Source organism: Phacochoerus africanus, chromosome 9 (assembly GCF_016906955.1).
Source record: "Phacochoerus africanus isolate WHEZ1 chromosome 9, ROS_Pafr_v1, whole genome shotgun sequence".
NCBI lineage: Eukaryota > Metazoa > Chordata > Mammalia > Artiodactyla > Suidae > Phacochoerus > Phacochoerus africanus.
The window spans coordinates 90,184,836-90,200,014 of record NC_062552.1 but is presented as its reverse complement, the minus strand read 5'-3'; the positions used below and the strand labels follow the sequence as shown (position 1 = coordinate 90,200,014).

At 42.9% G+C, this 15,179-nt stretch overlaps 1 protein-coding gene across 3 annotated transcripts in view; it reads left to right on the top strand.

The window, feature by feature from the left end:
• Positions 1-14,809, top strand: part of SV2B (synaptic vesicle glycoprotein 2B) — a 75,130-nt gene extending 60,321 nt beyond the window's left edge. For 2 of the 3 annotated variants that reach the window (XM_047795979.1, XM_047795981.1), the window contains 4 exons: positions 2,752-2,885; positions 5,884-6,084; positions 11,516-11,675; positions 14,185-14,809. In XM_047795979.1, coding sequence (XP_047651935.1) covers positions 2,752-2,885; positions 5,884-6,084; positions 11,516-11,675; positions 14,185-14,368 — 679 coding nt within the window. In that variant the 3' untranslated portion in view covers positions 14,369-14,809. The remainder of the gene's footprint in view (positions 1-2,751; positions 2,886-5,883; positions 6,085-11,515; positions 11,676-14,184) is intronic. The other variant, XM_047795980.1, reaches the window with a different exon arrangement.
• The last annotated feature ends 370 nt before the right edge of the window (positions 14,810-15,179 follow it).

The following is a 15,179-nucleotide window of genomic DNA, read 5'->3' as shown; positions in this document are numbered from 1 at the left end:
GTTCCACAAGATACTTTTGTTAACTTTTCTTTCAGCCTTTGAACTTTCCTGAATGAGGACTCTTGGACCAGTTCAATATATAAATTAGAGATCAGAGGAGATGATTTATATAAATGACTCATAAAATATGCCTTGGCCCTTTCTCCTTTTATCTCTTCTTTTATAACTTTGGCTTTTTATAACTCACTTGGAGATACATTTTAAGGTCTGCCTGTGTCAGGCCTATTATGATTTATGGCCCTGCTTTCTCACCCACCCTTGGCAGAACATTAAAATATCACTAAAGGCCACATCACAGTCTATTACTATATTAAAGAGAAGGGTATATTAAGAAAGTCAAAGACCCAAGACAGTCTATAGGAATAGCTTTACTGAGTAAATACATTCAGCATGCAAATTACATTAATTTTGACGTCAAGAAGCATCTTCCTGTAACAAAAGGCTTACCAATTAATTTTCCCATGGAAATCTGAAGAGTTCCTTGGTAGCTCTTGGAGGATCCACTTTAAAAGTCTGTGGCAAATTTAACCCTAAGAAAAATTGTTGGAAATAATTTGGCTTTCTAGACCAATGACTCTTACATTTTCTAAAGTGTAATAAGCTGACATCTTCCTCTGGTGATATCCTTCAAGAGGTCTAGGTTGGAATGTGGAAAACGGCATCTTTCCTGATACCTTCCCATCTTATTCTGATGCAAGTGGTCTGGGTACCTCTCTTGGAGAAGACTCATCCAGCTTTCTCATTGGAGAAGCACTCATCCAGCTTTCTCATTGGGTGGGAGGTCTTTTTGCAGAAGCTAGTGAGAAGTGGTTCTAGGTTAGGGTTCTCAGCAGAACACAGAGGACATGAAGGATAAGGGGCACTGGCTGTCATAGGCCATCAGTGATTGAATGATCTGGTGGCTCCGAAGAGGAACAGCGACCTGCAGAGCCCTGTGAGCCCACAGGGATGTGATTCCCACTGTATCCTAGTTTTCTGTTGCTTGTTTTTTGTTTTCCTGTTAGACTTCAGGGCAGGGACCATGTCCTTCCTCTCTGGATTCCTAGTACCTAATACCACACTCAGTAAGAGTTTGCTGAAGACTGAATTTTATTTTATTTATTTATTTATTTATTTTAGTCTTTTTAGGGTCTCACCCATGGAATAAGGAGGTTCCCAGGCTAGAGGTTGAATTGGAGCTGTAGCTGCTAGCCTAGGCCATAGCCACAGCAACTCAGGATCTAAGCCTTGTCTGTAGCCTACACCACAGCTCACAGCAATGCTCTATCCTTAACCCACTTATCGAGGCCAGGGATCAAACCCACATCCAAACCCTCATGGATACTAACTGGGTTCGTTAACTACTGAGCCATGATGGGAACTCCTGAAGACTGAATTTTAAATAAGGGAGTAGACAGATGAATGAACGAACAGGTTGTAATTCTTCATGAATGGAGACATAGGCAAAGGTTTCTAGCTTTAAAGTTTAACCAAGCTTGGTAAATATAACCAGCAGAGGATGATGTATGTTAGTGTGTGTGTCAGTATATATATATATTTTCAATGTAATATTGTTCTACCCAGTATTCTGTGATTACCTATATGCGGAAAGAACCTGAAAAAGAACAGGTGTGTGTTTGTATAACTGAATCACTTTGTTGTACGGCAGAAACTATCACAGCATTATAAATCAACTATACCTCAATAAAACTTTAAAACGTGGAAAAAATAAACAAATGATTAGAAATCCATAAAAAATGTAGCATTGTTCTTCCTTGTTGAGTTTATTTAGGAGTTGGAGTCGTGCAGCAGCTTGCAAATGTGGCTGCAACTCATAGTCATCTAGGTGATTTCCTTTTTATTGACTGTTTTATTTTGAAGTGAAAAAGTAATATGTGCACTGGTATAAAGAAAAAATTAAATTTGGTTCGTACCTAAGCCCCATTTCACCTGCCCAGGGGTAACCACATCTGCCAGCATCTTGTGTCATTCTCCAGGTGTACGCCATGTATTTGCAGGCATAGGTACCGTAGCTTTTCTTATACAAATGGCCACATGCTATAAACACCATATTGCATTTAATTTTTTTTCAGTTAACAATGTATCTTGACGATGGTTCTGTATTAAGACATATAGATCTACCTAATATGGTGTTCCATTGTGTGGTATCTTTTTATCTGTCTGTCTGTATGTCTGTCTATCAACTATCTATCTAATAATCCAAACATAGTAATGTTGCAGTGAAGATCAATGTATGTGTCTCTTTGAATGCACGAGAAAGTATGTGTATGATAACGTTTTGGAGGTGGTATTCCTAGGTCATGTCTTAAATTTTGCAAAACTGCTCTGCAAAGGGGCCGGACCAATTATATTCTACCAACAATGTAAATGAAAGTGCCTAGTTCCCCACATCTTGTTTGGGAAACAAGGATTCTAAGGCTCTCACACATCTATTGCCTCTAAATCTTCTAGGACCCACTGAGGGACATTCATGTCTTTAAAGCTCCTAAAATGAGGTGTTATCAATATTTTCATTTCACACTTCTGTGATTCTAATGCAGGAGGTCCATGAACCTGCATTTGGGAAGCACCAGGCTGATGCACAGAACCCCATAGGTACTGAAATAGAATCAGTTTCCATGGTCCTGGGGCTCCTCCCTGCATAAAAACACATTGAAAATAATGTTCCAGCACCTTCGGGTTTGCAGTTTTCCTTTTTCTGCTTGCTGTGTTTTCCATTGGAGTCTCAAGGGCTGATTTTGTTTCCCACAGGTTCACAAAGATGTACTTTAAACATGTACTCTTTGAGGACACGCTATTTGATGAGTGCTATTTTGAAGACGTTACGTCTACTGATACCTATTTCAAAAACTGCACCATCGAATCCACCATCTTTTACAACACAGGTAAGAGCGCGGACAGGGTGGGCTGGTCTAGAACCAAACTGCTCAGTTTGGGAGTAGAAAGGTACTCACAAATGTGAGTGCTGAGTCTGTGTGTGGAGAAACGGGTTCCAGCCTTAGGTATGGCAGACAGAAGTTACACAGCAGTTTTTTTTGTTTGTTTGTTTTGTTTTGTTTTGTTGCTTTTTAGGGCTGCACTCTAAAAAGTAAGTTCCCGGGCTGGGGGTCAAATTGGAGCTACAGCTGCTGGCCACAGCCACAGCTGCGGCAACTCGGGATCCGAGCTGCGTCTGTAACCTGCACCACAGCTCACAGCAACACTAGATCCTTAACTCCACAGAGTGAGGCCAGGGCTTAAACCTGCATCCTCAAGGATACTAGTTGAGTTTGTTACTGTTGAGCCACAACGGTAACTCCCTATATAGCCTTTACCAAGGCAATTATTTAATTTGCCTGCGTTTCAGCTTCTTTGCATGTAAAATGGAAACAAAAGTACTTGGGCAAGTTTTCTGATCTCAATGAAACTGATGCTGTTCTCTAAGGGTCTTTGGGCAGAACAAAATACAACATAGATTAAAAAAAAAAAAAAACCCAGCATTCCAGGAGGGCTGCATTTTATGCATAGAGTGCATTATGGAAGACCTAGCATAATTTGAAACTTAGAAAATTCCAGACTCGTGTTCTCCCAATAATAAATGAAAATGGGAGACTGCATATGTTTAAGCTTTGTGCATGAAATGGGATGATAAGAATATTTTAAAGCACACCAGTGGATGGGGGTCCTTGGGATTAACAGATTTCAATGATTTTTAAAGAAAAATTCACAAAATTCCACCACTCCTTGTTATTTTTACTACTCTCATTATAAATTAATCCCCAGTGGAGCTGAGTTATAAGGAAACTAATTGAGATTTAGCACAGGCTTCACTTACATTGTCTCAAGTAAGAAATGTACTATCATCCCCATCTTACAGCTAAGGAGACAGAGGCTTAAGCAACTTGCCCACAGCCACAGCTAGTGAGTGGAGGGAGCTTGGCTTCATCCCTTAATTGTTTAACTCTAAAGTCTGTGATTTTTCCATGGAAGTGTTTGTCTTATGTCCAGATCAGTGCTTTCTCCTTGGCATTGGCACCAAGGCATGGTTTTTGCAAGAACATCTTTTCCTCCAAGATGTCAGCGTTGAAAATTTCAATATCTGTTCTCTAAATATTCCTTGGTCTTCACGGGATTTATCCTACTAACTTATTTTAGCCAGAACTTAAAAAATTATTAGTGAGTTCTATACTCCTTGGCATATTTTTATTTTCTTCTTTCAAGTTTCAGTGATGTCTCTGCTTACTCACTCTTAACATGGGAATTTTTGCAAACACTTGCAGTCATGGGAAGTGGTGGAGATAATGAGGTGTTTTTCTCTCATTTTATAGGCAGAAACTCAAGAAGGTTAAAAAGGGTCAGTGGCAGAGCCAGTTCCCAAACCCAGGTTTCCTGAGAGCCTATATAGTGATCTTTCTGTTAAAACAGCTGATGTTAGAAGGTGTCAGAAAACATGGGAACTGCTTCCAAAGCAAATGGTTCTTATTATTTTTTAAGACATTTTTTTTAGAGATGTTTTAGGTTTACAACAAAATTGGAGGAAAGGTACAGAGATTTCCAAATGCTCCTTGCCCCCATGCATAGGCTACATTATCAATGTCCCCCACCAGAGGGGTACATTTATCATAATTAAGGAAACCACACTGATGCATCAATATCACCCATAGTTCACATTAGGCTTCCTTTTGGGTGTTGTACATTCTATGTGCTTAGACACATGGACAATGACGTATATCCCTCATCATAATATCACACAGAGTATTTTTTTTTGTCTTTTGTGTCTTTTTGTCTGTTGTTGTTGCTATTTCTTGGGCCGCTCCCACGGCATATGGAGGTTCCCAGGCTAGGGGTTGAATCGGAGCTGTAGCCACCGGCCTACGCCAGAGCCACAGCAACGCTGGATACGAGCCGCGTCTGCAACCTACACCACAGCTCACGGCAACGCCGGATCGTTAACCCACTGAGCAAGGGCAGGGACCGAACCCGCAACCCCATGGTTCCTAGTCGGATTCGTTAACCACTGCGCCACGACGGGAACTCCCACACAGAGTATTTTTACTGCCCTAAAAATCCTCTTACCTAGTCACCTCTTTCCTGCCCTGCCCCTACAACCACTGAGCACTTTTTTTTTTTGGTCGTGCTTGCAGCATGTAGAAGTTCCCTGGCCAGGGGTCAAACCCAAGCCACAGCAGTGACCCTGAGCTGCTGCCATGACAGCACTGAGTCCTTAACCTACTGTGCCACAAGGGAGCTCCCACAACTTTTTAAAAATTTTGAAATGTGTTCAGGTTTCTGCATGGCTTTAGAGTGAATTACTCAACCTGGACCCAGTTCTCTGGCTATCTGCCTTCTATAAGCCAAGTAGCCTTGGAGCCTATGGCCTTCAGTGTCATTTCACTGAAACAAAAAAGGACTGTTATCTGGTTTAAAAGTGGTAATTAAACTTGTCCCTAGGAGTTCCTGTTGTGGCTCAGTGTGTTAAGGACCTGATGCTGTCTTTGTGAGGATGTGGGTTCAATCCCTGGCCTGACTCAGGGTGTTAAGGATGTGGTGTTGCCGTGGCTGTGGCGTAGGCCAGCAGCTGCAGCTCTGATTTGACCCTTTCCCCGGGAACTTCCACATGCAGCAGGTGGGGCCATAAAAACAAACAACAAACCAATCAAGTCCCTTAATGAATGTTTGTTTCATTTCTCTTTGCTTATAGGAACTTGAACAGGTCATTACATGTTTAGCGGTTTCCCACGTCCTCCATACCTGGCACACATCACCGTGACCTTGAGACTGTCTGATTGCCAAAGGGAGGGGCACCCTGCTCAAGGCAGGGGCATAACTCCACCATCACCTCTGCCCCAAATCTCCCCACCTCCCTCCATTTCACACGAACCCAAGGTTTCCTTCTCTCTGCAGACCTCTACCAGCATAAGTTCATCGACTGTCATTTTATCAACGTCACCTTTCTGGAACAGAAGGAGGGCTGCCACATGGATGTAGAGCAAGATAACGACTTCCTGATTTACCTCGTCAGCTTCCTGGGCAGCCTGTCCGTCTTGCCTGGGAACATCATTTCTGCCCTGCTCATGGATAGGGTTGGAAGGCTCAAGATGATCGGTGAGTAGTTAGGGTCACCACATCCGTGTTCTCGGGGGCCAGGGCAGGGCCTTAAAGTGTAGTAGAGCAGTGGAAGTCTTCTTTTTCTTAAGGAAATCTTGCACAGGAAACCACACAGGTAAGATGGAATCTGCCGGTGTAGAAGCAAGGAGGCACATCTGCAAAACTCCAGGGCCCCGTGGAGACCTCTGGTCCAGGCCAGGAACATGTCTTCATTTCCTGACTCAACAATTCTATGACAGCTACCTATTCTATTAGCACTTCGATGGGATATTAAATATTTCCACTCTACCCACTTTGTATTATTCTTGTTGGAAAATTCATCAAATGCTCTTAAATGAGCATTGGTTTCATTTGATGATTTAAAATAAATCCTATTACCTATTGGTTTTTTTCACTTTTAAAATTTTATGGAAGGGTAGTTGATTTATAAGGTTGTAATAATTTCTGCTGTACAACAGTGATTCAGTTATACATATACACACATCCATTCTTTTCCAAATTGTTTTCCCATGTAGATTATTGCAAAATATTGGGTAGAGTTCCCTGTGCTGTACAGGGAACTCTACATTGGCCAGTTATTCTGTAGACCACAATGTTTATATGCCAATGCCTATTACTGTTGAAGAGTGATAAAAATTTGGGCTTTGGAATTGGACAGGCTCTTGTTGGAATCCTACCACCCAAAGGCTGACTTTGGACACATTTCTTTACTTCTCTGGGCCTTATCTTATAGATAAGGGAACCTATAATGAGCTGATAGGGTTGAACATAATGTACCCAAAAGCATTTGTGAGGGTTGAACATAATGAACCTGAAGCATTTCCTATTAGTGCTGCAGTGCTTGATGCATTGCAGGTTCTCAAAAGCAGTAGCTACATTCACATCTGCCTGGCTTCATTCCACCTGATTTGCAGCAGTTTGCTACAGAGACACATGCCGGGCAGGGTGAACAAGAAGCAAAATACATCCCCCCAGGGCCAGGGAAAATGTACACATTACAGTATGAGTCAAGACGAGGAGGGGAAGCAGATAGTATGCTAATAAACATGCTGTGAGTTCTGCCCTGGGATGTAGTTGATCAGTGAAATTAATTCCAAGATCCTAGCAGCAAAGTTCAATAGGAAACACAATAAATCACAATCATTTTGTCAGAGAAGAGCAAATTGATCTGGTCTTTATGGGCGGGGAATCTCTTCTGAGCATTTGGCTCATATGGAATGTAATTATTATAGACAGTAGCCTGAATGTTTGGAATGGTGAGCCCAAGACATGCCTGTGATTTCGCTTTTTATTTTTTATTTATTTATTTTTGCCTTTTAGGGCCATACCTATGGCATATGGAAGTTCCCAGACTAGGGATTGACTCAGAGCTGCAGCTGCCGGCCTATGCCATAGTCACAGCAATGCAGGATCTGAGCCGCATCTGCGACCTATACCACAGCTTGTGGCACATCAGATCCTTAACTCACTGAACAAGGCCAGGGATCGAATCCTCATCCTCATGGATACTAGTTGGGTTCATAACCTGCTGAGCCACAACAGGAACTCCCTGCTTTTTAATCTTGTGGCTAGGTTGGTCACCTCTCAGGCATGGCAGATTGAACTGTGTCCCTTGTTGGGGACAGTGCCTGGGTAGACCTGACACCTGCTGAGGGAAGACAGTGGCTTATTAACTCCTGTGATGCCCATGCCCAGCATGGTGCCTGCCATCATGGGCCACTTAGTGATGCTGTGGCACTGACGGTACCCAGCAAAGGTGGCCTCTTTCCTAGATTAGTTGGAAGCCCCAAGCTTTTCAGCAGAAGGCGCTTTGGGGCCGCATGGTGTCAAAGACCAGTGGCTGGGCGACAGGTGGCCATCTCGGCCACCACTGGTTTTGAGAGTCTGCACAACTTCCTTGATTTCTCTGAGCTTCCATTGTGCAATGGTTAAAATAATACCTTCTTTTGCTCTGGTGAGGCAAGGTGTATAAGAGTAGACACGTGACATTTCTGCCATTCGATCACTGGCCTTTTGAGTCCCAGGGTCTAACAGCGAATTCTTTGGTGAGCTCCTGGAGGAACTAAGGAAGTTCCTGGAAAAGGAGGGTCTGAAGGTGGGCTGGGTGTTCCTGTGAACCAGGGTGGACCTTCCCGCTCGACTGGGAGCAGAGGAAGGGCTGGATGCAGGGAGCAGGCAGGGCAGGGAGAGAGTGGACCTCCTTTTCTTCGCTGTCGGAGCCCTTCTTGTCATCACGAATGTATCCAAGATAAAAATTGATTTCTATAATGCTGCATAGAGCCATCCTCCCCAAAGTGGATATCTGCAACCAATATTTATCATTCTTTATATCTTGTTCTTTTATTAATGTCTACATTTTGTTGCTGAGCCAGATTATTAAAAGCACAGTGTCCTCTTTGTGTCTTTAGTAAAAGGCCTGGCATACAGTGGATCAACTGTGATAGTCTCAGGGCTCAGTAAATACTATGTGCTTAATAACTGTCTTGATAGGATGTAGGTAACCTGTTTGGAAGTTGCCTTTTCCATGATCCCCCACAGAGCCTGCTGGAACATCATTTGTCCTGCTTACTCTGTTACTGCGCCCTTTCCTGCCCCAAAGTAGTGCCTTGTTAACAGCAGAGTGGAAGTTTTCCTGATGAGCCTATTACTCCTTATATATTCATTCAATAAGCATTAATTTATGCAGCACAATTTTCCACCGGGCTGTAGGGTTGGCAAAGGAAATACAACAGTAATTGAGACAGACAGCATCCTTGTGCTTAAGAACCAAATGATCTATTGGCAGAGACAGATATCAACTAGAAATTTCATTTAACTAGTGCTTAGGAAGTGCTTATTATAGCTCAGGTTTTGTTCCAGGCATTTTGGAAATATTAGCGTATTTAACCCCCATAATAACTCTGCAATGGGGAAAGTGAGACAGCATGGAGAGGTTAAGTGACTCACGCAGGGTCACACAGGGGGCGCTGGGATTTGACCTCAGGCCTCTTGCTCACAAGGAGAATGAGAACTAATGATGAGAGTGGAAGAATTGAGGGCCATAATGAGCTATAATGGGAAGAGCTAACATAGTTGAGGGGTCAGTTCCCTGACTATCACTTGACTTATTTGGTGACAACATTTTGGACTCAACAAACATTGTATGCCAAGTGCTATGGCTGGCCACTTTGAGGGGTGCATGCATGTGAATGACACAGTTCTCAGGGCCCTTGTGGTCCAGTAGATGCCAATCTCCTCCCATTCTAGTTCTCTCCCCATGGTTTGGAAAGAGGTTACCAGGCTACCTACCCCCTCCCAGAATCAGTGGAATCCAGGCAGACAGTTACCATTTCCCAGCAAATCAGCAGGTTGTGGTACCAGATTTGGCAGCTACAGGTCTAAGGGCCAGATTCCAGGTGAAAGCCTCCCAGGGAGGTACTTGGTGAGGCCAGACCAGGCTTCTGGCTTCTTGGCAACCTGAAGACCTCCCACTTTTAGGGTCCTCATGCCTGGTGGCAACTCTTGCCCTGTTTCCCAGCTGGTTGTTTGGGACCAACCTGATTTCCTTTTTGCTAACTATTCCCACTGCATTTCCAGCCATGCTCCTGGTCCATGCCCTGAATCCACTCCAGACATCCCAAATTCCTCCGGGCTTGGATTTGGGCAGGACTTGACCTAGCCTTCTTTCATTTTCTTTCTTTCTTTCTTTTTAAAAATTATAGTTGATTTACAATGTTGTGCCAATTTCTGCTGTACATAAGGTGATCTAGCCATATATATATATAAATATATATATATATATATTCCCTTTCTTATATTATCTGCCATCCTGCCCTATCTCAAGAGACTGGATGTAGTTCCCTGTGCTACACAGTAGGACCTCATTGCTTATCCATTCTAAATGTGATAGTTTGCATCTACTAACCCCAAACTCCAAGTCCATCCCACTCCCTCCTTGGCAACCACAAATCTATTCTCTATATCTAACACAGCTTTCTTTCAATGGGATTTCTTTTTTTTTTTTTTGTCTTTTGTCTTTTTGTCTTTTGTCTTTTGTTGCTGTTGTTGTTGCTATTTCTTGGGCCGCTCCCGCGGCATATGGAGGTTCCCAGGCTAGGGGTTGAATCGGAGCTGTAGCCACCGGCCTACGCCAGAGCCACAGCAACGCTGGATCCGAGCCGCGTCTGCAACCTACACCACAGCTCATGGCAACGCCGGATCATTAACCCACTGAGCAAGGGCAGGGACAGAACCCGCAACCTCATGGTTCCTAGACGGATTCGTTAACCACTGCGCCACGACGGGAACTCCCTCAATGGGATTTCTTATTGTTAGCTGTACCACTCAGCATCCTGCTGGGAAAAAGAATTCACCCCATATGGTTCTAGTAAGACTTTATGGGGCAGCCTTTAGAGGTGTGGGCAGGGTTATGGGAACAAATGATACAGATGAGGCACCCAGATACTAGCAAAAGTGAGCAACAGGCACTACTTCTAGGGTTGCAGGGACAAGGGAAGAAAATAGCAGTAACTAGGTCCAGTGAGAGCTGGAGCCCAGGAGGAGGAGGTGCCTGGAAGGCATGGTAGTCCTGGTGGGATGCAGCATTCTCCAAAAAGGGGCTGATAAAGCGGGATGGGAATTGGGAAGAAATACTCCAACTCCTTTCTCCTCTCAACAGACAAGGGAGCTACAAGTATGCAGTTACTGGGGTTAGCTTCCCGAGGCGCAGAGCAGCCTTAGAGGGGCAGCTCAGCTATCTGGGGGTGGATGTGAGTGTAAATGGAGACTAAGCCGCATGGCCCTTGATTAGTTGTCCTGTAGCCCATTTACAGCTGGGTTCTTAATGGAAGATAAGCACCATGAAAATGGAGTCTTTTTATTTTTTTGCTTTTTTTAGGGCCGCACCCACAGCATATGGAGGTTCCCAGGCTAGGGATTGAATCAGTCTCCGCTGCTAGCATATACTATAGCCATAGCAATGTGGGATACAAGCCTCATCTGCAGTCTACACCACAGCTCATGACAACTCCAGATCCTTAACCCACTGAGCAAGGCCAGGGATCGAATCCTCATCCTCATGGATACTAGTTGGATTCATTACTGCTGAGCCACAATGGAAACTCCAAGAATGGAGTCTTTTGATACTGTGTATCTCAGCATACATCTCCTAGAACAATGTCTGGTATATAATGGATTCTCAGCTATTAACCATGCTCTCTGCCTTGCCCTCAGTTGTTCTTGGCTGGGCAGCACCGCAGTATGAAGATTTCAAAATCCTTTCTGGAGGCTAATTCTGGTGACATGACCCAGGCAGAAGTCTCTAATTCCATGGCTGAGGAGCCATGTGGGAGTCCAAGCTGTGTTCTCTTCGTGTGGAGATGAATCTGTTCTGTCAGGTCTTGTCTGACAAGGGCTTCATGTTTCTTTCTGTGCTGATCTCCCTCTGCAGGTGGCTCCATGCTAATCTCGGCTGTCTGCTGCTTCTTCCTGTTTTTTGGCAACAGTGAGTCTGCGATGATTGGCTGGCAGTGCCTGTTCTGTGGGACCAGCATTGCTGCCTGGAATGCTCTGGATGTGATCACTGTGGAGCTGTATCCCACCAACCAGAGGTCAGTTCTTCCCTGGGCTTCCCTCTGGGGCCTGCATGGACTTCTTTGGCCAAAAGTCTACCTGCCCTAGACTCCTCCATCACATCCATCTTGGTCTTCCTGGTGTTCCATGGACTAACCCTCTCTTAGGTAGTTGAATTTCTCCCACCTGGGGGCTGGCATAGGTCTGGGAGTGGGAAGGCTAAGGCCTGATGGGGTGGGATAGATGGCAAGATGCAAAGGACAGTGCAGACCTTGTCCAGGAGAAAGGAATTAGGGCTAAACCAGATGTTTTGTGCAATCCAAGGAGAGATGGGGACAGGCCTGCCAATGGGAAATGAAGTAAAAAGGTGAAGAACTAGACAAGCAAAGAGTGGGGCAGAAATAAAGGTGAACATGAGGCATGTTGGTCTAGGGTTTTGTGGTGAATGTGGCAGGGCTGCCCAAGGTTTGTTTTTATTTTGTACAAGCCCTATGGGAAGAGGACTAGTTAAAAGGCATAGTGTCAAGGCCATTTCTTATCAGTGTTTTCTCCTTCTGGAGGGGGAATATTAAGGATAGCAGGTAAGTGGCTCTTTGGCCAGAAAAGAATATGAAGTGATGTGGAAGGCAGGTAAATGTTCTGCAGAAAGTCTTAAGGATATTCCAAAGATTGCTGGCAGAGGTATTGGGCTATAGGTAGCTATGGAAAATCACAGAATATCATATCTGAAGCCTCTGTTCTGTGAAGCAAAGAACTGTTCTAAGTTTTACAAAAAAATAAGAGGAGGAAAAGTTATGTTTTCGATGGTATGTGATTTTAAATCCAAGAAAACTTAAGCAAATTAACAAAGAGACTACTAGAAACAAAATAATTTGGTAAGGTGCTAGTAAAAATAATAAATAATAACTTATTGTTTAATAAATTATAACTTAAAAAATAAAATAAAATTATAGTATAATAATAAAACTAATAATGTATAGATCTTAAAATGTCAAGAAGTAAAGGTAAAACTGAATCTAATAATAGTAGAAATCATAAAATATAGGAATCACTTTGACAAAAAAGGTGCAACTCTTATGTGAAGAAAACCATAAAGCTTTACTGAGAGCTATAAAAGAAGACTCAAATATATGTCAAGGGACATCTTAATGAATTCTTAGAAGATTTAATCTTACCAAAATATCAAATATTCTTTAGTTTTTAAAGAGTCAATTCAAAACTCAATGAGACTCCCTTTGGGAACTTGAAAGAATTAAAGTTTATTTGGAAAAAATACATGTGTGAAAATGTCCAAGAAAATTCTGAAACAAAAAGAATGGGATTGGGGTTGGTGAAAAAAGATAAAGCTATAGTGTGGTATGGTTATAGAATAATTATAAAAAGAATTTAAAATACAAAATACAACCACATTCTTGATAAATTTGTGGTATGAAATAGAGATCTTTTATTTAGTTTTGGGACAAAGAATGCTGGGAATATTGTCTCTGTATATGGATGGAATCAAGGAAAGATTGATGGTTAATAATAGTTATCACTGCAAAGTGTGACTAATAATAATTAGGATTAGGTTCTGCCATGGGAGATAGAAACTGCAAATAACTGCAAACATAGGAAGGTAGGCACTGTAGATTCTTTTTGTCTTGTTCTTCCTCTTTCATGACCTCAGCTGTAGTCCAAGAGGAGACCATCTGTATTTCAGAAAGCAGGATGGAAGGAAAAAAGATAAAGGAGAAAGAAGAGAGCAAAAGGACCACTCTCTCTCTCTCTATTTTTTTTTTTTTTTGTCTTTTTAGGGCTGTACCCGAGGCATATGGAGGTTCCCAGGCTAGGGGTCGAATCAGAGCTGTAGCTGCCAGCCTACACCACAGCCACAGCAATGCAGGATCTGAGTCACATCTGCAACCTACACCACACCTCACACAAGGCTGGATCCTTAACCCACTGAGTGAGGCCAGGGATCGAATCTGCATCCTCATGGCTGCTAGTCAAATTCCTTTCTGCTGAGCCCTGATAGGAACTCCAAAAGGACCACTCTTGACTTCTCTTGAGGAGGAAGTTTCTCAGGAGCTGCCCCTTGTACTTATATCCCATTGGTCTAAACGTAGTCACATGACTAGGCTCAGAAGCAAGGGAGTCTGGGAAATGTAGTCTTACATTTGGAGAAATACTATTTAGGGATAACTAACAGCCACAAGAGGGTCGAGGTATTATTAATGGGGAACACTTACACTTTTTGCTTCATCCTTTTTCAGTATGTCACAATATTCATGTACTCCCTGTGAACATTTCAAGTTGGAAGGAAAGGAAATACTCCAAAATGTTAATAATAGTGACTTCTTTCAGTGGTGAAGTTGTATATTCTTGCATCTTTTTGTTATTCTGTATTTCCAAATTTGACTAAAATGAGAATATGTTACTTTTATATTTAGGGGAAAAAAGTTCCCTCCCACACCCTCACTATATTTCCTTAAAAAAACCCAGTCCCACACATCTAAGGAGATCTGTTTTCTATCTTCCAGGATGATTTGCTTTCTTCTTCTTTTACAGGGCAACAGCCTTTGGCATCCTCAATGGATTATGCAAATTTGGTGCCATCCTGGGAAACACTATCTTTGCTTCTTTTGTTGGGATCACCAAAGTGGTCCCCATCCTTCTGGCTGCCACTTCTCTCGTTGGGGGTGGCCTGATTGCTCTTCGACTGCCAGAGACTAGAGAACAGGTCCTGATGTGACAACCTCTGGGGAAAGGAAATGTTGGAAGAACCTTGTCCAGCAACCTTACCTGCCCCACCCTTCCTGTCCATCGCTGTCCAGAGGACACCTGGATAGCCCAGGGGGAGAGTTGTTTTTGTGACCCCTAGTTTAGCACCCATTTCAGCTGTCCATATGTTTGTAACTCAGGTGACTGATTTGGGGGTGTCCTGAGCTTTCCTCCCTTATTATCCCAGAGCTGTGTGCTTGGCTTCCAGTGTCCTGGGCCCAAGGTGCAAGAGGAAGGATATAGCCCTTGGGCACACTAAGCAAGGGGTGTGTAAGGATGTGCAATAACTTTTATGCATTTCAAAGTGATGAGAAACACTCAAGCTCATCCATAAAGTTCCTCAGATCCCAAGGACCTAACAAATTGACTTGGCGGGGAAGTTAGAGTGATCATATGAATATTGGGCTTGAAGTACAGGCTACATATATTTTTGCATATAAAAATATCACTTATCATAGTTTCCATTTGAAAATTGGCGCAATAGCATCAAAGATAGTCTGATATAGAAAATCAAATATTTGATGCAATATCTTTAGAAATCTACTTTCCCCCCTCCATGTATCCTAAGTTTTCCATGATGATTAGGTGGTAAGAATAATATTTATTCCTATTTTGATCTAGTTCAAGAAACAATGGGATAGGTATTCTATAAACTAACTTTGTACATAACTGTCTTCGGGTTCCATTTGCAGAAACGCTATCTGCGAATATCTGCCAGCCTTTAGCCATATTTTGAGAGGACTTGGTGTTTGAGGTCCCTGGAAATTGGGGCTGATGGAATG